This window comes from Larus michahellis, chromosome 7 (genome assembly GCF_964199755.1).
Source record: "Larus michahellis chromosome 7, bLarMic1.1, whole genome shotgun sequence".
Lineage (NCBI taxonomy): Eukaryota > Metazoa > Chordata > Aves > Charadriiformes > Laridae > Larus > Larus michahellis.
In genome coordinates this window covers 9367153-9394152 of record NC_133902.1, presented here as the reverse complement: position 1 = coordinate 9394152, position 27000 = coordinate 9367153, and the positions used below count along the sequence as shown (strand labels likewise).

At 57.7% G+C, this 27000-nt stretch overlaps 1 protein-coding gene across 13 annotated transcripts in view; it reads right to left on the bottom strand.

Annotated features, from left to right (window-relative positions):
- RAP1GAP2 (RAP1 GTPase activating protein 2) overlaps positions 1–27000 on the bottom strand; it is an 81555-nt gene that overhangs the window by 16943 nt on the left and 37612 nt on the right. For 8 of the 13 annotated variants that reach the window (XM_074593804.1, XM_074593791.1, XM_074593797.1 and 5 more), the window contains 4 exons: positions 8797–8881; positions 1661–1696; positions 602–646; positions 31–63 (listed from right to left, as the gene is read on the bottom strand). In XM_074593804.1, the coding sequence (XP_074449905.1) occupies positions 31–63; positions 602–646; positions 1661–1696; positions 8797–8881 (199 nt within the window). Of the gene's footprint in view, positions 1–30; positions 64–601; positions 647–1660; positions 1697–8796; positions 8882–18024; positions 18144–27000 lie in introns of those variants that run through there. The other 5 variants (XM_074593793.1, XM_074593794.1, XM_074593792.1 and 2 more) reach the window with 3 other exon arrangements.

Genomic DNA, 27000 nt, shown 5'->3' with positions numbered 1-27000 from the left:
AAGCGTTCAAGGGTGGTTCAGGGCACCCACCTCATCGATACTGGGGTACGGGATGTAGTCTTCCTGGAAAAAGGAATCAAAACACGGCGTGTGACCATCTGTTCCCCACCAGCTGTCCCCCAGAACCACAGCCCTGCACCACCCAGCCCGGGGAGCTGCGCTGCTCCCGAGCACCCTGCACCGAGCGCCCGGCGCTGGCGGAGAGCGATGCTCACAAGCCCCGGGAACGGTGCCACCGCGCTGCCCGGGGACACAGCCCCGGGACCCCTCCCCGCTCGGGGTCTGCAGGGAAGCTCTGCAGCAGGGCAAGTCCCTTTCCAAAGGGGTCCCCAGTACCGCTGGAAGCTTCTCAGCTCTGCGGCAGAACCCGACTGTTTTACACAGCTCACCGCTGAAATACACAGGTTTGGACATAAAGCCGGATTAGGGATTTACAGGCACCACTCTCTCATCTTTGCAATTCAATCAGTGCCTTCTTTTCAGATAGCATTTAAATCCTTTTTAGTCCTCTGAGTGACTGTCTTTGACTATACACATTAAAGCCCTGAAATAAGGGGCGGACACTTGAAGAGATCCGCGCAAGAAACAAAATTCAACCAACCTTATGTTTTTGGCTTCCAGTCCTCTGTTCTTCAAGTTTTGGTGCCTGTTTGGAACAAAAAGAATACATTGAATAATTAAGATGTTTTCAACTACACGGATGAAACCACAAGGGTATTTTGCTACCCGGAAACCACTCTGACACGAGTGGCACGACAAGAGGGGATTTCTGCCCCAGGCGAGCTGGGCAGAGCTGCCGGCGTGCCAGGACAGACCCCGTGGCGTGGTTTGGGCTGGGCCAAACAGCTAATTTGCGGTTAACACGACATGTGGCAGGGCAACGGCCCCGGCTGCCTGACAGAGCCTGGCCCAGGCAGGAGCTCAGGGACAGCAAACCCTGCTGGCACCCACCCGTGCCGCGCAGGGGGAGCACCGCGAGAACCACACCAGGGGAGCACCGCGCCGGGGGAGCACCGCGCAAACCACGCCAGGGGAGCACCACGAGCACTGCATCGGGGGAGCACCATGTGTCCCGACACTGGGGGCAAGCACCACCTGCCTGCACCCCTCCCGCAGGCACAAGGCACATGGCAGGGGACACCCCGGTCCCCCGACCCTCCTCATCCGGGCAGATCCTGACGTGTTTTAGTGCAGGACAAGAGAACGCCTTGCCCTGACCCAAGGGGTACGGGGACAGTGCTAGACACCGCCGCGCACGAGCCTGCCATCTGCAAAGATGGGCATCAGTGTGCCGACTTCACCAGGGAGCCACGGGACCACGTCCCAGCGTGTCCCCCTAAACCTCCTTTTGCAAAACTGCTCGGGGCAACGTGGAATAACCTCAGAGGAAGATGCTGCTGAAACCACCGCTCTTCCCCCTGCGCAATGGGGTATTTCTGTGCAGCTCTCTGCTGCCCGGTTTGGGCTGGGATGCGCAGCCGTGCCCCCTCTCAGTGGGGCTCGCGCCGCGCCGGGGACCGCAGCGACAATTCACAACCCGTTAGGATCCCACAAGGCCTCCCAGCACATTAACATAGGAGGTGCTGGGGGATCTCTGTCCTTGCAGCCTCTGCCACGTGGGGAACGTCCCGCGTTACTGGCATGCAACGCTGCTGCTCACCTGCATTTTTTCCAGCATTTCGAAGAATTCTGCAGACTGAAAAAGAAAAGAAGGAAATCTCCTGTTCAATTAAAGGAGACGCGAGGTGAGCCAGCCCAAGCCACGTGGAGGTAGGGACACCGGACCCCCCACCCCGTACCGGGCACTCTGGCTCTGGCCCTCAGCACAAAGGAGAGAAGAGACTCTGTCCGTAACTGCTGCAGGGCCCCGGCAGCAGCGGGTCTGCGCACGCGAACAGCAGCAACAAACCTTCCTTTGGAAATGAAACAAGCCCAGACTGATCCATCCAAAAAAGCAACTAAACACTCCAGAAAGTGAGGCACCTACGGCAGCCCTCCCCAGCCCCTTACCTCACACGGTGCAAGCCCCGGGCCCCGCGTTTCGCCGGCTGTGGGAACACCAGCCATGCTGCTGCCCGCAGCGCTGGGCTGCCTAGTGCAGGGTTAATGCCCAAACGAACTAAAGAGATTAGCGAGCCCCGGGCTCCAATTAAAATCCCGGTGTGGGTCCCCTGGAGCGCAGCCGGACCCCGCAGCCAGGGCGCTCGTCCTGCTCCCCAGCGCCTGCTGCCTCCCGCCCCTGCCGTGCCCACGGCTCTGCACCCCGTGAGCACCCCCCAAGCCGCTGCAGCGCCCGCAGGGCACGCGGCTCCTGCACCTTTGGAAATCCTTGGGGACAAGAACCAAAACCAGACCAGTAGAGCCCGTCACCCACCACGTCTCCAGGAGAGGTGCTAAAGCCCCGTCCGTCCCGCTCAGCCACGCTTTCTCCCAGGCAGGGGGGACTCGGGGAGCCCCGTCCCTGCCCTCACGCACCTGCGCTGCCCGAAGGGGCCCCGGCAGCAGCCAGCTGTGGGGTCACCCCTTCGGCACAGCAGCCACCCAGCCTCAGCTGGAGTATCCTGATCCCTCATCCAGCTTCTCCTGCTCTCAAGTACATGCAAATAAATTATCTAGTCAAACTACGGCTGTAAATGTCGGGGCATTCCCAGTAAACTCGAGTCGTCGTTTCAGTTGGGATATAGTTAACTTATTTATTAGCAGCTGGTATAGTGCTATGGTTTGGATTTGGGATGAGAAATACTTTTGATAGTACACTTTGGGTTTGGGTTGTTCCTACTCTCTCAAGGTCTTTTCTGCTCCTCACGCCACCCCGCCAGCGCTGGGCTGGGCAGGGAGCTGGGAGGGAACATGGCCGGGAGAGCTGATCCCAACTGACCCAAGGGATATTCCATACCATGGGACATCATGCTCAGTATATAAAGCTGGGGGAGAAGAAGGAAGGGGGGGACATTTGGAGTGATGACGTTTGTCATCATGTGTAAGTCACCGTTACACATGATGGAGCCCGGCTTTCCTGGGGATGGCTGGACACCCACCTGCAATGGGGAGCAGGGAATGAATTCCTTGTTTTGCTTTGCTTGTGTGTGTGTGGCTTTCGCTCTACCGATTAAACTGCCTTTATCTTCACCCATGAGTTTTCTCACTTTTACTGTTCTGATTCTCTCCCCCATCCCACAAGGGGGTGAGCGAGCAGCTGTGTGGCCCTGATTGTCGGCTGGGGTTAACCCACGACAACTAGTAAGTGGCTTTTCTGGAGACACGACGCAGCAGCCCCGTCCCTCCGCTCCCCCATCCTCGTGCCACATCTCGAACCCGTGTTTGCTCCCGGCCACCTGCCGCGGATGGGCTCCCGGCTCATGCGGCCGCGGAGAGGCTGCAGCCAGGGCAGATGCTGATGGTCCAGGAGGGAGAGCAGAAAGTGGGATCCACAGCTCCAATGCTGTTGGCTATCAGGAAGGGTTTGCAGAGGAGGGATGTGAGATCTGGGGCAGAAGGGGTCACAGCACCAAGGAGAAAGGCACGGGGCGGGGGGGTGATCTTTGGCGAGCTCTTAGAATAGACTGAACTTTCTCAAAAGACAAAAAAGAGAGAAAAAACAAAAAAAGAGGGGAGGAGACGAAGAAATGAAAATCAAAGACCAAATGAAAACCTCAGAGAGATTTTCTTTTCATAAATGTGGCGAGCAAAGGTTAGTTTTATGGCACAGGCAGCCCAGTGACTGCTCTCGGTTACACCAGCTGGGATGGGGGAAAGCCGCCGCCAACACAGGCGGGGACTGCCGTGCCTTGGGAGCAGCCCTGCCCCTGCTGCCAGCTTCAGACTATGCCCCGTTTTTATCTACTGCACCCACATCAGGAAAAACAAACCCTGGGCTCAGAAGAGCTCTGCGCCCAAAGCCGGGAGCAGTTTAAAAAGGCTTTTCCTTATTTTGAGCTTAGTTTAGATTCCGTTTGTCTTCAGGTCTCTGTGATGGACAAACGCTCTTTGAGTCAATTAAAATAGTTCCCGGGTCCCACTCTGCCGGCAGCCAGACCCGGAGAGGCGGAGGCACAGCAGCGCTGCATCCACCTGCTACAGAAAACCGGAGCGCGTATTCCGTGAAGCAGACAGCAGTCTGTGCCCTGCAGGGATTTATGCATACTTGAGGCCAAGCTTTACAGGGCCACAAATATTTTGGTAATTATAGCGGAGACAATCGCAGCTTTGTGACGCCTGGCAGGAAGCAGTGTCGAAGCAATGTCACTGGCCAAGCAGTGTCACCGGCCGCGGGCCCAGCGCGGGAACAGGGACGCTCGCCCCGCTGGGGTCGCCCAGACCGGCCGCCCCAACCTAAACCTGCTTCTGCCTCTCAACTGCAACCAAAGCACTGCCAGAGCGGGTGGCCGCGTCCCTGCTGCCTTTGGCGGGACAAACCGGTAGCTCGGCCTGATAACCTCAGAAATGCAAAATACTTAATAGCAACTATACCACTCCTTTTCTGCTCTTTCTTTCCTGCTCGCACATCCTCATCCCTCACCACTGAGCACACCACACCTGCAGCATGAGGGGGGACGTGCAGCCACATCCCGGTGCTTCAGCACAGAGAAGTAGAGGATTCCTCTCCACCAGCACCAGGCAAGACTCCAGGTCCGAAGGGGACCAGCTGGGGTGCACAGTGTCCATCCAACTGCCCCAGCACCCCGGGGTGAGTTTAGGGAGCCGGGACCTGCGACCGAGGAGCGCTTGGAGCAGAAGCCGCAGCGAGTGCCCGCTTTGGAGGTTTCCTAAGAAAATGACACCCAGAAGGAAAACCCCGCAGTGGGCAGGAGCCGCCAAGGATGGATTGCGGGGGAGCCGAGCCCTGCCCAGCGCCCGCCCCAGCGGTCGCACAGCACTCACCAGCAAACCCCGCAAGAAATCCATCATCCGCCTGTGTCACCCCCCGCAGCAGCGCGGCCATCCCGCCCCACCTCCGTTCGTTAATGTTTCTCCAAGGCAGAGGCACGGCGGGACCGCGGCTTTGTTATTTCAAAGGGTGGCTCCCGGGGAGGCCCAGGGCCCCAAACTGGTTGGGCAGGAAGAGGGTGAGGGTTTGCAGGGGACGGGCAGGTGTCTGCCGGGATGCACGGCCCCACCAAGGGGATGCACGGCCCCACAGAGGGAGGCACGGCCCCATGGAGGTGATGCACGGCCCGGGGCGGGGGATGCGTGGCCCCATGAAGGGGATGTGCTGCACCCCTCGGGAGGGCACTGGCATGGGAAAGCTGCAGCAGGAACCAGGCGCTGGGCAGCAGACAGAAAATCCGACCTCTCCAGCTGGAAATCCTCATGCACAAAAAAGCCACAGCCCTTCACAGAAGCTGAACGAATCCCAACCTTAAATCCTCTCGGAGTCATCTCAGGACAACCCGACCTGCTGACCCAGGACCTGCAGGCTGGGCACAGCACCAACAGCGCCTTCCCGTCCCAACAACGCCGGGGAGGAGGCAGGACACGGCTGCTTTGGCCAAAACGCCAGCATGGCTGTGCTGGAGACGGGCAGCCCCAGCTGCAGGGGACTTGCTCCTGTCCCCGCTCCCGCTGCCCGTACCTACCCCTCGCCCCTCACCGTGACCCTAAGTCTGGCACAGAACTCTGGGAAGCACCTTAAAGTCTATCGAGAGCGGGGCAGAGCAGGATGGGCACCGAGGACATCAACTCAACCCACTCATGCTGCACAGCATCTCATCACGGGCTCGGCTACGCCAGCGCGGAGCCACTGCCCGGCATCCCCTGCGCTGACCACGACAGCCAGGGGACCCAGCCACCGTCTCCAGAAGGACCAGGTCTCTGGCTCCCAACCACAAAGTCACCCCAGGTCTCCCTTTGTCAAGCTGATGGCTCCTTAATCCCTGACATCTCCTCTCCCTGGCATCTCCGGTTCCATCTCTTAAATGTCAGCAAATACATACCAGCCCCTGCCTTTCCAGAGCCAAGGCAGCTGAGACCGAAGCGGCAGCAGGGCCACAGGGAAGCTCCAAACACGCGGACGCACAAACAAAACCCAGTGGCTCACGGACAGCCTCCAGCCTGAAGGATTTGTTCCTGTTTGGCACCTCTGGAGCTCCCTGTGCCTGGCAAAGCAACGTCCAGGTAAGATGCATGATCCTCCTCTGCCGCTCCCCGGCCGGGGTGCCAGCACGGGCAGCCGCCACCGCAGCGGCTCGGCCATCGTCAGTGCCGCGAGGATGGAGGGAAGGACGGAGGGAGCACATGTCGGAGGCTCCCAGCTCTGCCTCGCCTTTCCAAAAGGACAACCTGTACCATCTGCAAAAGGTTCTGGAGCCCTTTAATCCTGCTGTAAAGCAGAACACGTCGGTAATCGCCTTTTAATTGCTTTAATTACATGATTATAAAAACAAAGAACCAGAGGTGAAACAGGCAGCCTCCAGCCTTGCCCGTGGGGGCCGGTCTCCCAGTGTGTCCTCAGCCAAAACCATCACCGGCCTCTCCCCCCACCACAGCCCCCACCGAGAGAGGCGAGAAGGAATGGCTGTCTCTGAGATGCATGAAAAGCCAGACCTGAGCGTTTGCTTTTGCGGAGCGTACATTACCTGAAGCATACGGAGGAGCAATTACACACTTTTTCCATGCCAGGCTTTCCACAGGTCTCCGTGCCAAGTTTCCCATGCCAAGGGAAGCCTGGAGCTGGAGCTTAGACATCACTGGAGAGCCTGCCCTCCCTCTGCCCCGCATCGCCCGGCCCCAGCCGAGGAGCAGCCGCACCCCCCTGCCTGCGGCGTGCCTGGGGTCTCCCCCCATAGACCCTCCTGCAGCAGCACCCGGGCAGGGCGCAGACCCTGGCATCAGGGTCACCTCCGCAACCTCACAGCCGGGCTCAGCCTGCTCGGCTCTCAGGCTCGTTAAAGGCAGAATTTCCATTTAAAACACAACGAGGGCAAGGGCAAAGGCAGAACCTCTCAGGACGCAGGTGCGGCTGTGACGCCTGGGAAGGCAGGAGGGAGCACGGCAGCAGGACGAGCCCCAGGGACCCTGCGGGACCGCAGCGCTCACGGTCACAAAAGTCCTGCCTGAACTCCAGCCAGGTGTTACCAAGCAATTTACCACCTCTCTGCAAGGCAAAATAAATTGCACCACCAATTTGTTTCCTCCCGCAGGGGCAGAGCAGGCAGGCCAGGGCCATGGAGCTTGTCCGGGACAGCCCACGCGAGAAACACGGACACTTGCTGCTTCCCGGCGCTGCACAGGCAGGAGTCTCCGGGCATGCCGCCACGGGATGCAGCAACACCCGAGGTGAAACACCCCCGAGCCCCTGGCAGGACTGTGCATCGCCCCGCGCCATCCCGGGAAACTTCTTGTCCTCCGAGGCTGGGGAATGGCGCGGCGGCTTTGGCTTCCCCTCCTCAGGCACCAGCTCAAGGCCGGCCAGGAACGCTGCCGGCACGAGGACCGGGAAGCACGCTCTGCTGCTGGCACCTCCCGCACCCGTCCTGCTGCATGTCCCCGGGGACACGCCGCAGGCGGGATCCCCTCTCTTGCCCCCATGTCCCACAGAGCCCCCAGGAAAATGCCCCGCTGACGGCAGGCTCTCCCTGGAGCCACGACCCCACTCCCTCCCATCACTCCAGGTTTCAACCTGCCCCCCCCCGCCTCAGATCCCCCCACCTCCTCCTCTGCACCCCAACGAAGTGCCACAGCTTATGTCACCAGTGCACGGTGTCAGCTCCTGCCTGCTTTGTGCGCCAAGGTCACACACAAAACCCTAAATAAGCCAAATTATCAGAAGCCCCACTAATAAACTCCTCCGACTCAATACTCTATTTCCAAGCCCACTTGCTCTTAACAACCATTTAAGCAGGTTCTCAGCCACCTCGGAATCTTCACGTTCGTCTCATCTTCTCCAGCTTAATGAGTAATTTCCCGGGTGGCAGCATATTGAGCGCTCTGCAGCAACTCAGGGAGAAGAGCTACAACTGCCTTTGTCTGGAAACGCCAGTATCACAGAAATTTCTCGGTTTACTCTGACAGAAGGTGCTTTTGGTTGTATTTTATCCTCTTTAGCCGAATTGGCCCTGAAGCTTTGCCCCAGGTCACTACCCCAGCTCTCCGCATCGCCCTGCTCGGCACAGGGCTGCGCGCTCCCCGCTCGCTTGAGACCGTTTGAGCAAAACACCCGCGAGCTGGAGCTGGGGAGGTGCTCGGCCAACGCCGGCTCACGCAGGACCAGCTCCCAGGTCCGGCCAGGTTGCTCCTGACCTTCTCGCATTGGCTTTGGGAAAACTGCAGGAGGGGCAGAGCCCTGTTGAGGCAGCCTGGCATGGGCAGGGAAGCGTTGTGTCCCACGACCTGCATGTCCCCCACGGCAAAAGGCAGCGGCCGAGCAGTGCCAGCAGGAACGAGCGGTGGGTTGGACCCTGCCAGCAGCGCCCGCCTGATGGGGACACGCCGTCTGCCTCGTGTTGGCAAGCAGCCGCCCGCCGCGGCGCCCAGGGGGGTTATCAGAAGGCTAACAGCACTGGGATTCTGCACCCTGCCTGGCATCGCCGCTGGGGATTGCGTAAGGGGAGCGGCGGTGCAGGCGGGCGCCCGCCGGCACGCACGCCCCGCCGCCGCCACGGGTGTCGGAACACGCTGCAGGCTGAACTCCAGAAACCACCTACTGCTGCTCCCTCGGGAACAGCCCCAATCCTACAGCCGCTGCGTTGGAAGTGCTGCTCCTCACCAGCTTCGCTTTCCAAAACCGGCACCTCGGCTGGACTGCGCGCCCACAGCCCAGCACGGCATCGCCCGGCGCGGCGTCGCCCACGCACTTACCTTCATGGTCGGCGGGGCAGTGAGGGGGGGGGACAGCGGCCGGTCCGGGACGGTCACATCCGTGCTGTTCAGCAGCTCCTGTTTCCTGAAAAACCAAAGGCAGGCGCGTCAGCTTCCCCCGTGCACCGAGCAAGAGCGCGAGGTGGGAGATAAGGGCTTATCTTTGTCAAAGCCACGGGCGTGCAGGCCGCCTGTAAAATAGTATCTTGAATCTGAGAAAAAAACAGACAGACAGCACAAGATGATGATAGAAGTCATCTGTAGAGCCCGTGCCCAGGGCGGGCCGGGACCCCTCGCTGCCCCACCGAACGCCCGGTCTCCACCCCCGGGCAGCCACCGGAGCCCAGCCGCGGGGCTGGTGGTGCAGGGCTGTGCTGGACGCGGTGCGGGGACAGCAGCGATGGGTTTCTATGACAACCCATCCCCACGGTTTCCCTCCATCTGGCACCCTCTCCCTGGGCAGGATCCGCGGCCCATCGGCCTCCCGGTAGCCCGGGCGCCATGGATGGCGGAGGAGGCTTGTGGCTCGATGATGCCGGCGTAAAACCCAGGGACGCCCCAGCTCGGGTTTGGCAGCGCCCAGCCGAGGGCAGCTCCGCCACAGGGCACCTACGTGCTAAATCTGGAGGCAGTGAAAGGTGTTCTGAGGACACAGGACCCCAGGGAAGTCAGGAGCAGCCCCCATGCCGCGGACCTGCCACAAAAGTATCACACAAGAGCCCCCCAGCCTTGAAAAGGTGCGACCTCAGCCCCCCGCCGATCATCTGATAAAAACACCCTGTCCCTGTCACAGCAACAGCTTCCCAGGCAGACAACCAAGCCGCCGCTCGCAGCGGTACTGCCAGATGCTGCTCTGGGAGTCTGAAAATCTGAGATTTAATTCAGTTTCCTCTCGTCCCTGCCAGGTTAGTCCTGCAGAAACCGGGCCAAAATGTCCAACTGTTTATCTCGCAGTAATGAGGTTTGGTTCCCATAGCAGCCCGCCCCGGGATGGCACGGCACGGCATGCACAGCAGCCAGGTACTGATGCCCTCTGGGGCCCTCTCCAAAAAACGCGGCTCCTGCCCGAGGGTGTGCACCCCACCTCCTGCGGTGCCTGCCCTCCTCCGCCAGCCCCGGCTCTCCTGACAGCAGGTGACAACCACATGCTGGTCACGGGGGCGGCTCGGGTGCCCGCAGCCCCTCCTCGGCTGGGCCGTGTGCCGCAGGGATGCTGCGGGGGTGCAGCGGGTGTGCTGCGGGGAGGCAGCGGGGATGCCGCGGGCACTGCAGGCAAGTTTTCTCCAAGACCACTGGTGCCACAGTGGGTGCAAAACCCCAGCGTCGCCTGTGTGAGCGAAGGAGCAGCCGTTCGGCCGCGTCCCTGCTAAGGAGACTGAAGCGGAGCATGAGGAGGGCCGGCTCCTGCTCTTCCTGCCTGTCTGCACAACTGCTCCGGCTAATAGACTTCTGACCCTGATGAAACCTGACTCCATCTCGAAACACACAGATGTACATACACACACACAGGTATGCACGTAGATAAGCATTTAGGAGAAAGCCCCCTGCACACTGCAGGTTGCAGGAGGGCACCGCAGCCTCCCGCCCGGCTACAGCCCCTCGCTGCAGGGTCCCAGCCTGCCCGCACCGGGGATTTGGCGTCCCTCCCTGTCGTTGCAGGACCGGCTTCATGGCAGAGCAGTGGTGAGCAGCCGGAGCCGGCAGTGCCATGGAGCCCCATCCCCGCGGCCGGCACGGTTAGGTTTGGTTGGGGGGCTGCCAGCTGCCCGCCCGTGCTGGGAATGTACTGCACGTCTGGGGACAGGAGCAGCAGGGAGCCACCAGCGTCTGTGACCGAGGGAAGGGGAGGACCAACAGGACGCAGATTGATAGTTCTCATTAGTCAACGACCAAGGAACAAGAATTAATGGACTTCGGCTGTAGCCAGGGGAACATCGGCTACATGTTGGGGGAAATTCAGGGCTGGAGCTCAAGCCCATAAACCTGTCCTGGAGGCATGAGACCAGCCCAGGCATGGCATGGGGGGACCAGCGCGGCATGGGGCAGGGTGACACACCGCCACGCCAGGCAGAGCCGCAGCCGAGACTGGCCACTGGCACACAGGGACCCGGCTCACAGCCCCCTCGGACCCAGCAGGGCTAATGCGGCCATCGGGACTCAGCCAATCCTGCCGGGCTCTCCTGGGGCGCGGGCAGCCGCAGGCAGCGGGAAAGGGGACTTTTTGGCCTCTGGGCTGCAACACAATGGAGAGGGGGGAGCGGAGCCGAAAGCTCCCCACAGCTGCGAGGGGCAAAGGCAAAGCGGAACCCACAGCACCCCTCCCCATCCCCATCGCAGCCGCAGGGCACTGAGGGCTGGGCCAGCAACGCAGCCGCAGATGGAGTCACTGGGGGAAATACCCAGCAGTTTCTGACCAAGCGTGAACCCAGACCAAGGACTGATATTTTACATTACATTAAACCAATATATGTTCTTTTTTTTTTTTGCCTTACATCATTACATCTCACTTAAGCTCTTAGCATCTTCCAGTTTTTCAATGCAAGAAATGAATTAAAACGATGCGGGACCGTGCATGGGGAATAGCAGAATTCATGTCCTGCCCACCCGCTCCTTCCCTTTCTCCTCTCCGCAAACTCACCATGACTCCTCTGCTGAAAAAAACGCCGAGGATGACAGACTTTTACTGCTTGCTCTTTGACTTTCTAGGACACTAAAGCACAGCCTGATCTGGAGCAAACCACTCATCCTTTGCTCTCCTTGCTTTGAACCCTGAGCTCTGCCTGATTGCACTAATCTGCACAGTGGCCTCAAAGGCATAAAACGTATCAGACTTCGCAAAGATTAAAGTTACAGGGATGCACACAAATAAATTTATTTGATCTGGGATTTGTAACAGGTTGCCATAGCATCATATTCTAAGTATTATAAAATCACTCACACGACACTTAACAACATGTTCCTCTGTCACATGCTGATTGCTTCTTTGGGGCCGAACTGCTGGAACTGCTCCCGCAATTCCGGGGAGAGCAAAACAAACCCATTCACCAGCCACTGCTTGTAATTAGCCTCCGTGCACTGGAAATACGTTACGTTAAACTGCAACCACTGACTGGGGTGATTCAGTCTGCCGTCAGCTATGGGGTCAAGGGCCATCAGCCTAATTCCCAAACAGATTACCCTCACGGGATGATAAATGAATCATGAGGAAGATTAGCACATCCCTATCTGTGCGCCGGCGTGCTCGCACGGAGAGGCAGCCCCCGGGGATCTCCCCTGAAGAGGCTGCCGGAGCCAGCGGACGCCCAGGGCAGTCCTACGCCGGGACCCGGCCCCCGGCAGCCCCAGGGGTACCCCAGGGTCTGCAGAGTCCGAAAGGTCCCCAGCATTCACCCCGGCAAGGACTGGGGCTGGGGGATGCCGTGCAGCTCCCTGCGGTGCCCACACCAGCTCCCACCTACAGCAGGGGCCCCGGGAAGTGGCCCCAGGACACTCATCCCCCCGGGGGGCTTCCCTGCGAAGCCAGTGACAGGCCTGGGGATGCCACGGCATGCGAGCATCACTGCCTCCCTGTGCAGCAAGACGGCTCACCCCACGGCCCCCAGCGCGCTCTACGTTATCCTTCCCAAGGGACTGACGGCTCTTGAAGAGCCACGCACCAGGACGGCACCACGCAAGAAGAAAACGCGTCACCTGCCTGAACAGCCAGAGCACAGACAGGAGGCGAGAGGACCATGAGGCAGCGGGGAGGGGACGGGGTGGGGAAGGACAGCGGGAGCAGCACGATGAGCTGAAGCCTGCCCTTGGCACGGCACCGCTCCAATAAACGGCCTCTGTGGTCACTCCCCACTCGCCTCTCCCGGGCAGCGGGGCAGATGCCCGGCTCGAGGGTCGATAATGTAACCAAAGATCACAGCACGGTGCTCACGGGTCCCCCCACAGCACCCAGCACCTGGCCATGGCCGGGGGTCAGCGCGGGGAATAGGCAAGAGCATCCTCTGGAGCTGCATGGCCGGGCACCCGCCTTCCTGGAAGGCAACGTGGGCATCGTTTTTGTAATTTTATTTCCTTGTTTTTCTCATTAGGCAAATTAAGAGAGAAGGAAAAGAAAGAATTAGAACCCTGCATACTTAGTAAATCTAATTAAGGAAATACCTTAATGCATTTACGCAGGCCCAACTGCAGGGTTCCCTAATGGAGACCTGAGATCAGCCCTGCCATCCCGGCATGGGTCCCCATTCCCCCTGGGGCCGGGGCTGCAGCCAGGGGGGTGCCGGGGGGGACCCCCCTGCCATGACCCCACCAGGCAGGCACAGCCCACGCTTCTCCCAAAGGGAGGGGGAGGGGGGGCAAAGAGGGATTTTCCCCCCATTTTGAGTGTGCGGGCACTGGGTTTGTAACGCTGGCGAGTTCCCAACACAGCGAGGGCAGGTGAAGTCTTTCTCTTGTCTTTAGAGCATCCCTGATCGCATCCCAAAAGCGCCTACAAATTTGTATCCTGAATTTGGTAAACCCCATTGCCATACTGAAATTCTGATTAAAACACTCTGTTCGGTACAGAGGCAGGGCTGCCGCGACCCCCGGAGGCCCCGAGCTCTCCCAGCCGACCCCCTGCCTCCGGGCACACGCTTCCCTCCCGCTTTCTCACTCTAAAGCCTAATGAAGAACTACTAATGCATCCCACCTTCTTGTTTCGTTCATCGGATTTACCAGACAGGCTCCAAATTGACACGGTACGTTCATATAAATTACGCGTGGGAAGGGGAGATGTCAACATATTATCTGACACAGCAAAGCGTCTCACACTAAGTGGTTAGCTCTACCTTTTGTTACGCTGTGTAAATTAAACACGGAGCATTGCAGGTTACCTTTATGCCTACGCTTAATTCTGCAGATTAAACCTGGCCTGAAGAGATGCAAAACTCCCGCAGCAACAAGTTCAGCCTGTCTAGATGCTGTATCCTTGAGAAGGACAGCAAAGATCATCCTGTAAATTAACAGCCTCTATTTTTGGAGCCATCATTTTTTTGTCCTTGATGGGCATCACCTTGCCAGCTGCTCCCTTTTTAGTTTATTTAATATTCAACGCCCAGTGTCTTAAGTTTTCACAGGGGACTGTGCTTCTGTATTGCGGCTCACCCTCGCACCGCCCTGCGATAAGCCCTGTCACGGGGCGGGTGGTGGGAGCGGAGCCCCGGCTGCTCCCCGCCTTAGCGGGAGGCTCCTCTCCATCCCACGCAGCTCACGGCAGGGACCGAGCCCCCCGGGACACCCGGCTCCCAGGACGCAGCAAGTGCCTGCTGACACCCCGGGCACGCAGGCGGCCGGGAGCCCTCAGCCGGCTGCTCACAAGTTGCCAAAAAAAAACCAACACAAAAACATGTTGGGGTTTTTTGGGGTTCTTTTGGGGTTTTTTTTCTGCAAGAGAGCCAAGGGCACTGCGCTGAGATTTCCCACCTGGCAATCCGCAGCCAGAGCCCCAGCGAGGCACCTCGCTCTGACTTTGAAGAGCTCTGCATCCAATCCCGGGGACGCCGGGCAGGCAGGATCTCGCTGCATCATCGCTCGTCCCGGGGAGGTCGCCCGCAGAGGACACGCGCTGCTGCAGGGCGCCCCCCCCCCGCGCCCAGGTGCATCCCCTGCACCCAGCGCTGCGACGCTGTGGGGCGCCAAGAGGCGCAGGGCAGAGCCCCGCCTGCAACGTCTGCCCCGATGAACTGATTTACCTCGTTACGCCCCGGGCTCAGGCTGGCCCTGCCCCGCAGCGTTACCTTCTTGCACTGAGGCCTGAGAGCCAGGAAAGAAAAAGCGCAGCATTTTCTGGTCTAGATTTCTCGCAATAAATCCTGTATTTGCAAATTGCCAGCCCGCAGCGGTGTGCGCACGCAGCCTCCCCCAACCGCGCGGCTCCCGCAGGCGGGAGCCAAAGCCCCGCTCAGAGCAAGGTGACATTTAACTGCCAATGAGTTTAGCTTTAATTACTGCTCTGCACCGAGAATATTGTTGAGAACAGTTCAGAGCGTCCCGCATGGGCAGTGCTGCCCGCGCTGGCTGCATGGGTCACTGCTGCACCGCGCACTGCCCGTCCTGCTCCAGGGACATGAGGAGATGGTTCCTGCTTTGCCTCCACCTCTACAGACACTGTGCTCTTTCCAGCTGGCCAAGGATTTCCCACTTGGTCTGGCTGGGAAAGTACGGCTCAAGATGCAAATAACGGTGGCAAGCGATTTTTGTCATCTGCAGATTTGCTGTCTGATCCCACCTGCGGGAGCAGAGAGGACGCGGTGGTTTCCCGCAGCATTTGGGTAAACCAGCCAAGGCACTCACGGGCCGTTTAAAACCAGAAGGCTCGTCTGATCCGATTCCTGACAAACACAAGGCAGCGAGCCTTGGGCAGCCGTTCCTGAGCTGATTCAATAATTTGCAAATTACAGAGAACAGCTCCCAGAAACCAGCGTCTCCAACCGCAGGCGGCACTGACGCCGAAGGGCCGCTGTCCCCGCCGAGCATCCGCGGCAGGGACAGGGATGGGAGATGGAGCAGGAGGGAGAGCCCCAGAACGTGCGGGATGCTGCTCCGGTGAACATCCCACCAAAAAAAACGGGGATTAAGTCTGACTTCAGCAGTACAAAGATTTCACCCAATGGCTCCGGAGACAGGCTGTCCATGAGCAGCCCTCGCTCAACTAAACAGTAAACTTAACAGCAGCGATAAAAGATATTTGCCTTATTCCCAGTTGCCTACGCCACAGCTGAGACCGATAAGCGAGTGGAGGGGTGCACCCGCACCGAGGCACCCACCCACCGGCTTCACCCCACGAGAAGATGGCCACCACAGCATCACCTGCCTTGCACGTGGGACAATCAGGAAAATCCATTTAGACAAAAATACTCAGTTCCAGATCCTAGGTTTGTGGGGCAGGACTGGAGCTAGGAGGAGCCCCGAGCACAGCACAGCAGCCCCCCCAGCCCCAGGCGCACGTCCCTGCCGCCCCCTCCAGCCCCAGGGCGCAGGGAGCGAGGTAAGGACCCCCAGGCTCTGCCAGGGGAGCTCGGGGATGTCCATTTGTTGTGCCGCACTTTGCTGGGTTGCTAACAAGAAAGGGACATGGGCCACCAGGGACTCGGCAGCTGCCACCGATCCTGCCAGCCTTGCATATGGCTCGTGTAAAGCAAAATCCAATTGCAAACGCAGAACAAAGACCGAATGTAGGAGGAAAAAAAGAAAATAGGAGCAGGTGGAGGAACAGAGTCCCTTTTGACGATGCCGCTAGCAGCCCCTTCCTTTTCCTGCAGATTATGTCACTTTGATGGCCCTGGCAGCTTGCATAAGATGAAGCAGCCACCGTAAAGCGCTGCTTGAATTCTTGCAATCGCTCCCATGAAGGCTCCTCAGTCCACAGCTGACAGGAGAAAAACCTCCTCAGGGTCTCGTTCTCCCCTTGAGATGTCTGTGTGACTCTCGTTGTCCTCAGTAAACCCCGCAGCAAGAGCTGCACCGTTCTTTGGTTTTGTGCTCAACATGATAGTGGGGAAAAAAAATTTTAAACCCCCCCCCCAGAGTCGCCCATCAGCGGGCAGATCTCTGTGAGAGCTGAGAGCCAGAGTCTCTCCCAGCCCTCAAGTCGTACGCTGAGCTCACTCACAGAAAGCTGGTACCTCGGGGAGAGACGGCTCTGGGAAACGTCTTGCCCGGTGTGAGTGGCAAAGGGATGGCCGACGAGTTCCAGCGGGGTTGATGTGCGCGGGAGCATTCGGGCCCCACCGGCGGCACAGACCTCCCCAGCGCTGGGACGCTCCCCACACGCAGCATGTGAAAGCAGGAAAAGAGGCTCCAAACCACGGGGCGCTGGGGGGGTAACGGGGGCCCCAGCTGCCCCCAAGCCAGCCAGCCCCTCTGAAACATGCTGGCCCACAGCTGGAGCCTGCAGCCCACGGGCAGAGCTACAGCAGGGACAGGCCTGGGCTAAATGAGCCAAAATCCAAGGGGCAACAGCAGGGACGGGAATGGCCGAGCCCACCGGGGCACCCCAAGGCAGCCCCCGCACCCCGCATCCCAGCGGGGCAGGGGAGGAGAGCAGGCACAGCCACGGCTCAGGTGAGCATCCACCTCTGCTGCCTGCTCAGGACCACCAGGACCCGCGGGCTGGTTTGTTCCAGCTGTTCTGCTTTGGTGATCTACCTAAAAGCTCAGTAAAGGAGAAGAAAATATCCCAAACAACAACAGCCAGACACAAACTATACGGGAAGGCCACCATTAAGCCACAAAAGCATCACTAAAATCCTGCTCTCGAGGGCGCCTGTTGTCCAAGGCAAAGCACCCACGGCAGCGGCACCGAGCAATGGGGTACGGACTCTGTGACCCAAAACTGCAGGTGGAGGAAGAGCCAAAGCTTCATCCCCTTCATCTCCCTCTGGTTTTTCAGGCTCACAGACTGGGGGGCAGGGGGAAACTTTACAATAAAGATTCCGGATAATCAATTCTTCATTCATATCGTTTTGGTACAAAATTACAAATCGAACCAAAAAGGAAAAAAAAAAAAAAAAAACCAAAACACCAAAAACCCCTCAATCCGCAGCAGTGCCCACATCGCTTCCACCCCGAACCGGAGGTATGCACGCCCCCGAGGTTTGGGTGCATATTTCTTACTATTTTTAACAACAAAGTTGCCAGAGCAGCACAGCCCTGGAGGAGAGAGAACTCCCTGACCGAGGACGCGCGGCATAAATCAGAGCAGCGTAAATCTTTGAAGCAAACAGCAACTCCCCGTAATGAGCTGGGGTGGGGGGGGGTGGGGGGACGGGAGAGGTGGGGGAAGAAAAGCGAGAGCAGATGCCAGCTAACACAATATTGCGAACAGGCTATTTCCTCGCCACACAAAGTTGAACATAAAGTACAATCCGCGGCTTAGTCAATGAAAGATGAAACCGTTTGTCAGCTGTTCGCCAGGCGAGAAAGGGACAAAGCTGTTGAGCCGAGTTAAAGCAGTTTCTGCGGAACGCGGCGCTCCCCGAAAAAGAGAGAGAAAGAGAGAGAGAGAGAGAGAACGCTCCCTTTCGGGGGCTCCTACAAGGAGAAGCAGCGGGTGTCGGGGTTCACCGACTGCCCACACCACCACCACCCCCCCACGCCTATCGCACGCTTCTGGGGTACCACCACCCCCTCCCAAATCCTCATTTCCCACCCCTCCACTCCCCCCCCAACACACACACACAACCTCGGGGGACAAACCTCTTCTCCTTGCTCTGCCTGCGGGAGCGGTGCAGCAGCCCGATCAGCACCACGGCCGCTCGGATTCCCGCCCGCCGGGAATGCATCCTATCGCTCGGTCGGGACATGGCAGCTATTTTTTATCCCAACCCAAGCCCCCGCCCTCCCCCCCCCCCCCCCCACCACACACACACACCCCCCTGTCGCCGCCGATTTCAGCTGCCAGCCCTCGGCGGGGCGGCGGCGGGGAGCGCGCAGGGCGGCGCGGACGGGGACGGGGACGCGGGCGCGGACGCGCCCGCGTCCCCGTCCGCGCCGCCCTGCGCGCTCCCCGCCGCCGCGATGGGCACGGGTTCGGCTACGAGCCTCCCCCCCCCGGCTGTGCAGGTCGGGTTGAGCGCAGGAAATGAACGGGAGTTGGGGCGGGGGGAGTCGGTTTTGGTGTCGGCAGCGCTGGGGCGTGAGGCTGGGTGGGGGATTAGAGAGTCGCAGGATGCTAGAGCATCACACGGACTCCGAGAATCCCGGATTCGTGGAGTCCCGGAATTATGGAGTCTCGGAGTCCTTGAATGCTGGAATCCCAGAATCGTGGAATCATTGGAATGCTAGAAGCACGGAAGCCTAGAATCGTGGAATCACAGAAGCCTAGAATCGTAGTCACAGGGTCCTAGCATCATGGAATCCCAGAATCATGGCATCCTGGAATCATAGTCACAGAATCCTAGAATCGTGGAATCATAGAATCCTAGAATCATAGTCACAGAATCCTAGAATCATGGAATCACAGAATCATAGAATCCTGGAATCATAGTCACAGGATCCTAGAATCATGGAATCACAGAATCCCAGAATCATGGCATCCTGGAATCATAGTCACAGGATCCTAGAATCATGGAATCACCGAATCACGGCATCCTGGAATCATAGTTGCAGAATCCTAGAATCACGGAATCACAGAATCATGGAATCACAGAATCACAGAATCATGGAATCATAGTCACAGAATCATAGAATCCTGGAATCATAGTCACAGAATCCTAGAATCATGGAATCACAGAATCATAGAATCCTGGAATCATAGTCACAGGATCCTAGAATCATGGAATCACAGAATCCCAGAATCATGGCATCCTGGAATCATAGTCACAGAATCCTAGAATCATGGAATCCTAGAATCCTGGAATCACAGAGTCACAGAATCCTAGAATCCCAGAATCATGGAATCCTAGAATCATAGAGTCACAGAATTCTGGAATCATGGTATCCTGGAATCATGGAATCATGAAATCACAGAATCCTAGAGTCACAGACACAATCATAGAAGCACAGAATCCTGGAATCGTGTAATCACAGAATCCCAAAATCACAGGTTGGAAGGGACATCAAGGATCATCCGGTCCAATCTTTCTCGGCCAAAGCACAGTCTAAACAAGATGGCCCAGCACCGTGGCCAGCCAAACCTTAGAAGTGGCCAGAGATGGGGAATCCACCCCTTCTTTAGGGAGATTATTCCAATGGCTGATTGTTCTCACTGGGAAAAATCTTCCTCGTGTGCCCAATCAGAATCTCCCCAGGAATAACTTGTACCTGTTACCCCTCATCTTTTCCATGTTATTCCTTGCAAAAAGGGAGCCTCCATCTTCTTTATATCCACCCTTGAAATACTGGAACACGGTGACAAGGTCTCCCCCGAGCCTTCTTTTCTCAAGGCTGAACAAACCCAGTTCTCCCAGCCTTATTTATACATCAGGCTTCCCGGTCCTTGGATCGTCTTGGTGGCCCTTCTTTAGACCTTCTCCAGCAACAGAAGGATCACAAGAAGGCTCAGGGGTGCAGTGAAGGCTGAACAGATTGGGATTTAAAATCCCTGTTCTCACAATTTCTGTGGAAGTCCAGGGGCGTGGAGTACGTGGATGGTGGAAACCCCTTGCAACCTTGGGCTGTTGGACAATCTTTAAAGGTCTCTTCCAACCCACAGAATCACAGAATGGTATGAAGATCATCAAGTTCAACTGTAAACCTAACACTGCCATGTCCTACTAAACCATGTCCCCAAGTGCCACGTCTACAAATCTTTTAAATACCTCGAGGGATGGTGACTATGCCGGGGTTTCCATGAAAACAGCCTTTGCCGTCACCCATACACCAAGTGCTTTAAAGGGGTGAAGTTCTATCACAGCCCCTTTAAAATACAGACAGAGGGAAGGATCTGCTCCTGCCTTGCAAATGTTTTCTTCTGCCCTTTCTCAGACCTTAGCAAGCCTTTCCCGGATGGGACGGCTCAGAGCCGGGCCAAGCCAGGCATCCGCTGCGCTCGTGCCAGGGATGAGCATCCCTCCCCGCGGCAGAGCCGCAGGGCGCCAGGTCTGGGAGCGCCACGGCAGCACAAGCCCTCCGGCTCGCCTGGCGCACGGGGGAGCTGGCACACGGCTTGTTCCAGGAAACATATATATTTATTTTTTTTTTATTAGGTAAACTGTAAATGATCTACTTCAAACCTCAGCACCTTTCCCTGGAAGTCTTTGTTGCCATGGTGATAAAACACCCGGGACTCTCTGCCCCCCCCCCCCGCCGCCCCCCATCTCACCTTCCTCCTCTGCAAGTTTAATTTTCACGGGAGTTAGACACAGGACTAGCGACAGCATTTTGAGCGTGTTCCTTGCTAGAGGGGTGAAAAGTCAGTCCATGCTGTAGGCATGTACAAGAACGTGAAGGTGAAACTCCATTCCTCCATCGGTTTTGCCCAGAACCCACCGATGCTCCGCGGCTTTGTGCCCAGCCTCAGAGAACTCCTAATTATCCCACCGCGGCGCCTGGTCGAGCCCGTGGCAGCGTCCCCCTGGCTCTGCTCTGACAGCCTGGCCTTACAGCAGGGGCAGCACAACCCCCGGCTGGCAGCGGGGTACAGGACCCCCGGCACAACTCTTCGGCAAACTGTCACAGCCGATGGGTCAGGGCTTTTGGGGGGACCCTGCTGCAAACAGGCAGCTGGGGGAGGGGGGCACGCATGGGCTGCAGGGCCCACCCCACCGCAGCAGCTCCTGGGGAAAGATGGGGAGAATGTCCCCCCGCTCCTTGCCCACCGGGGAGGCTGGCACCCACGGAGCAGCGGCCCCCCAGCCTCGACGGGCCACGGAGCAGGAGCTGCCTGGAAACCCCCCGGGCTGGGGCAGTCAATCATTAACAGCGCGTGGGGCTCTCCTGGAAAAGTCCATAATAAATGTGTTTGCTCGGAAGCAAACAGCTCGCCGTGGCCATGGAGCACATCTGGCACCGAGTTGCCTCCTCCTCCTGCCTGCCAGCCCCTGCCGCCACGCTCAGGGCACCCACGGAGCCCTAGCTCCGGCCTTCTCCATCACAACATTTCGGCACAATCGCTAGTCAGATGTATTCAAATTCACCAAAAACCCCATCATCACTGTAATCTCTTCACGCATTCTACTGTAAATCAGATTAAAAAAAAAAAAAAATACGCGCGACGTTATTTTTGTCAACACGCCGCACGAATTCACCCCAGCAGAACCTGACGGCAGCTCAGCCGTCACCACCCCGTCCACACTGACCCGCGCTGCACACGCGTAGCGCTTCAGCGAGTCAAGATCCAAACTTAAATCCCAGATTAGTGTTTTTTGTATTTCAGCAGACCTCCTTGGGAAGGCAGAGGCAGCAGAAGGGCTCTCCAGCACAGCAATTCCAGCAGACGAGTGACGGGGTCCCTGCTCTCCCACCAGGAAAAGCCCCACCCATCCCCAAAACACCCCCAAACGCGTGTCTGCCTCCTCAGCGCGACATCGGGCGCTGCCAAACCACGGGGGGGATGGTGAGAGAAGGCGAATTGGTAAGAGGAAAGAATTCTGTTAAACCGGGGTGCTCCCCTCATCCCCGCTGGCAGGGAACAGCGCTCAACTCGCGCTGCGAAGCTTTTAAACAAAGTTTTTGTTGGATCAACAAATCTCTTTGTTCTCGCAGAAAATACCTGGCTGCTTCCTTTCAAGCAGAAATCATCAGTCTGACAAATTTCTCAGGCATAGCAAAAAAAAAAAAAAAAAAGAAAAGAAATTAGAACCCATTTCCATGCCAAGTTATACCAATTCTGCAGCACCTCATTAGCTTCCAGTTAATGGAGGGGGAGGGGTTTTAATTTTAAACCTTTTACCTCTCGCATTAAACAGGCGGCTTCGAATTTCATTGAGTCTCTCTCTCTGGAGACATTTTCCACCGTCTCTCTTCCCCTTTTCCAGACAAGTTAAGTATTAATCTCCTCTTGTTTTATGCTGAAGTGGCTTTGTATTGATTTTTAAAGATGTTCAATTCTCTCATATTTGGAAATAGAGAATCGCTTTGAGCAGACACCCTCAGCCACATTTTCTTCTCCACCCAAATATGGCAAATGAGCCTGCACCGTGATCAATTTCTTCTGGAGTTCGGTGCAGCTGATCTGTAATTTACAGGGCGAGGGCAAGACAATAAACGGCGCGGGGCCACGCGGTGGGCGGTCGGTACCCGGTTGCAGCCGTGCCATCCTGGCTTGTATTAGAAACAGTGTGACCAGCAGAAGTAGGGAGGTGATTGTCCCCCTGTGCTCAGCACTGGTGAGGCCACACCTTGAGTATTGTGTCCGGTTTTGGGCACCTCAATACGAGAGAGATATCGAGGTGCTGGAGCGAGTGCAGAGGAGGGCAACGAAGCTGGTGAAGGGCCTGGAGAATAAATCTTATGAGGAGCGATTGAAGGAGCTGGGACTGTTTAGTCTGAGGAAGAGGAGGCTGAGGGGAGACCTCATCACTCTCTACAACTACTTGAAAGGACATTGTCAAGAGGTTGGTGCTGGTCTCTTCTCACAGGTAATTAGCGATAGAACAAGTGGGAATGGCTTCAAGCTGCAACAGGGTAGGTTTAGACCGGACATTAGGAAAAAATTCCTCACAGAAAGAGTGGTCAGACCCTGGAATAGGCTGCCCAGGGAGGTGGTGGAGTCACCAGCCCTGAATGTGTTTAAGAGTCATTTAGATGTGGTGTTAGGGGGATGTGGTGTAGGGGAGAACTTTGCAGAGTGGGGTTGATGGTTGGACTCAATGATCCCAAGGGTCTTTTCCAACCTAAATTATTCTATGGAGCCGCCCCCTCTCCTGCACAAAGGGCCACGAGGGAAGCGCCGGAGTCTCCTTTGCTCCCCTACCCCAGCACAGAGAAGGTCCCATCTGGTGATGGCAACACCTTCCCAGGAGGGGCTTCCTTGGAGATCTGGGCAAAGGGCACCAGGGACCTCCAGCTCCCGGAGACATCATCTGTGGCTGCTGTGGCTCCCCGAAGAACCTACCCTCTATTTCTTGTGTTCTGCCACAGGATCAAAGGCTCCAGGACAGGCCGGGGCAGGATGCCAGGGATGCCAAGGGAGGCAGAGGAGGTGTCAGCGCCAGTGTATCTGAACAGCCCCTGCCCCCGCCTGCCCTCCCCAGCACCTGGGGCTCTCCCCTCTCCAGCCGGCAGGTCCTCCTTGCAAAGGGACGGCACAGCCTGTTCACAGCCATGGGCTCTGCTTGACACAGGGAGGAGCAGGAGCAGGGTGGGCACGGCGAGCTGCAGCCATGGCAAGCTGCACCACATGGCCAGCACGGGCACGGCAAGCTGCATCGCGTGGCCAGCGCAGGCACAGCACTGCGGGTCGCTAAGGCACCCTGACCTGGGAGCAGAGCCAGGTCTCCTTGGCTCCTGCAGCGCATCAGCCATGGTGTGTGTCCCCAGCTCAGCCTTGACTCTCTCCACGAGAGGATCCCATCAAACGCATCCCAGCAAGGGACAAGTACTTTGCCCGTGCCCTTCTCCGTACCTCTGCAGCGCATGTCCCCAGCCCCATGCCTTGTCCCCCAGCTCCGTGGGGCTGGGGTGACTCTGGGCAGGCTCCGGTTCCCACAGTGATGCCACCAGAGCATCCCCTTCCTGCAGGTTTGCGAGGGACACCCCGTCGGGGCCAACACCCACAAAAACCCTCCAGCCCGTGTCTGCACAGACGCGCCACAGGACGACTCCCAAGACAGAAAGCTGCAGCCTGAGAGGCTTAGACTGGAAATCGGGAAAAGCGAGGAGGTTGGGTGGGCCCTGGAAGAGGTCCCGAAGGGCTGCCAGTTCCCCATCCATGGAGGTTTTCCAGGCTCGGCTGGAGGGAGCCGCAGCCGAGCCGAGCTCAGTGGGATCAGCCCAGTCTGCGATGGAGCCTGGACCAGAGACTGTGGAGCTCCATCCCTCCCTCCACCAGCGTTCCTGGGCTCCTCAATCTCCATCCTTCCTTTAGAATTCAGTACTACCTCTGCAGTGGGATAATAACCTCCCCATTAAGCAGCTGCCGCTGTTTTATGAAGAAATAAATATCTCTTTAAAAATGGCCTGACGTTTTTGCTTCAGAGAAAACAGTTTGGCAGCTGACTAGGAAGCCGGGTCCCCGGGGGCTGGTGAGAGCTCACGGCAGGTTAGGACAATTACACGCCGTGATTAATAAATCACCTGGGTGGCTGGCTCATTTATGCAAAGCCTGGCATTTTCTTCTGGCCATTCTGCTAAGAAAGAAGGATCTGAAAATACCAGATTGTGACAAGATCAAGCCTTCATCCCTGATATTACCGAATCTCCTGTGAATAAATGACACTTAATATTATTAAGAAGCCACACATTTATGGAATAACTTTGGCTTTTCCATTAATGCTGCAGGGAGATGAAATCACCCCCTGGGTCAGAGCAGCCCATCGACCTTCCCGAGCCGCCCACGGGTGCATTTCCCTGAGGCTCGCACCTGAGCGGCACGCACAGCCCAGCCCGGCTCCGCCAACTCAGGGCTCCTCCGGACGCAGCCACGGCGCTGCCTCCTCAGACGGTGCAGGATGAGGCCCCGCCGCCCTCTGCGCCTCCCTTTGCGGGAGATATTTCTGGTTCCCTCGCTCACGAGGGACAGAGCCAGAAATACACGAATTATGCCAGGCATTTGCCACCGCCAAGCTGGAGGCATGGCCTCCCCGCAGCCCCGTGCCTGAGCCATGGCGGCCGACGGGGCGACAAGAGCTCTGCCCAGGCACCCTTCCCCAACACCCCAGGGACTTTTGCCCAGCATCCCTAGGACCCTTCCCCAGCACCCCCGGGTCCCTTTCCCCACCACCCCCAGCATCACCCATAGACCCCAGTGGGTGCTTCCCCCAACCCGAGGGGGACGCGGGCACCCACACTGCCCAGGTGGGAGAGCTGGGAGCGGGGGCGTCTGCACCAGCAACCGGAACCAGGAGCCAGAGAGGAACAAAAGGAGCTGAAGCAGCACGGACTGAGAGACAAAAATAGTAACCGATTCTCCGCAAAGGAGCGGTCACATCCCAATTTCCCTGGCATGGGAAGAAAAGGATTTGGGAGCTTGCAAACTCGGGAGAAAGCGATGATAGCGTTTCAAGCGGCGCTGCAGGAAGAGGATAAGAGTGCATCCAGTTTTAGAGAAGTATCATGAGAAATAGAGCTTTAGATTATGTTACATCCAGCCCTACGTAAGGTGATCAGAGATTTATTTTACGGCTTCGGTTAGGAAGACATAGAGGAAATACCAAGAAAGCACAAAGCCGGCTCCCCCGTATAGGCAGCGCAGAGACAGAACACAGCAGTTTTATCTCCTGAAACGGCGCGAGACGAGTGCGATACGGCACCAGCGACATTAGCACCTTGTCAATTTAGGGTGATGGGAGAGGGGCTGATGCGTCGGGGCAGACCCAGCTCTCCCGGCTCCCGCCGGCGAGGCTGCCCCACCGCACCACGCTGCCCAGGCCCTGGCAGCCCCCGTGCCCTGGCGCTGCCGCCGCACGGAACCACAGGGTTGATGACGTGCAAAAAGGAATTTATCTGCCCAGCTTGACTGGGAGCCAACGCGATGGGCTTGTCCCCCATCCAGAGCCTGTCCCCGTCACACAAGCATCGACCTTTTGCCTGAGGTGGGGCTGAGCGTGGCCCGCGATGTTCCATCTCCCTGGCGCAATTATCAGCCTTCCCAGGAAAAAAGCAGGGAAAGCAATCAAAGCCACAGCAAACAAACGAAAATTCATTATGAGCGAACGACCCCTCGCTGCAGAAGACAGCCATGGCTCAGCCAGGCCTTGCCCCCCATGAAGAAGGAGCCAGCACCGCTGGCAGGGTCTGACAGCCATCGGAAGGGCCAAAAGGGCTGGGGGGGCAAGCCAGGGGCTGGGCAGGGGGGGGGGCAGAGGGCAGCATGGGGGCACCCGGGCACCCACTCTGCAGTTAGAGGGGCTCAGAGACAAGGGACCTCAGTATGTACAGCGATCACAAAAGGCGACCTAAAAATAACGGGGGGCTTAGCAAGCCCCAGACCCCGTTTTGGCTGCACCCTCTACCCAAGCCACTGTTTCCCTGGAGGTGGGACAGGGCTTTCGCTTTGCTGCATCTCCTGACGTCCCCTCGCTGTGTTTGCACAGCAGAAGGGTGAGACCGGCAGGCAGCAGCACCGAAAGCACCTCCCAGCACCTCTGAGCACACACCAGTACTAAAAAAAAAAAAAAAAAAAAAATTTAAAAAATTATAAAAGTCCACAGTGAATGGATCCCAACGGATCCCAGCCCCGGCAAGTTACGCAGCCCCTTTGGGTGACCAGAGCAGACGCCCAGGAGCAGCAGCAAAGGAAGGAGCTGGCAGCACCCGCTCCCTGCACCGTCCCTGCTCAGGGTCGTACAGTCTCCAGGGTGTCATGACGAAACGGTTAATCGCTGCAGAGCACGCGGATGATGCCAAGCACCACGTCACTGCTGCTACGTTCGTGTTTGTTAATCTGGCTTTAAAATACACCTGAAGTGGGCTGACGTTTCTTAGAGCACTCAAACTGATATAATAAAAACTGGTGGAAAACCAGGGATCAGGCGTGGCTGTGTATGGGATGGGCTCTGAGGGACAGCACGGAGCAGGATGGAAGGGTTTTGCCACGAAATCCGGCTGAACACTTCTGCACAGGGTGGTACC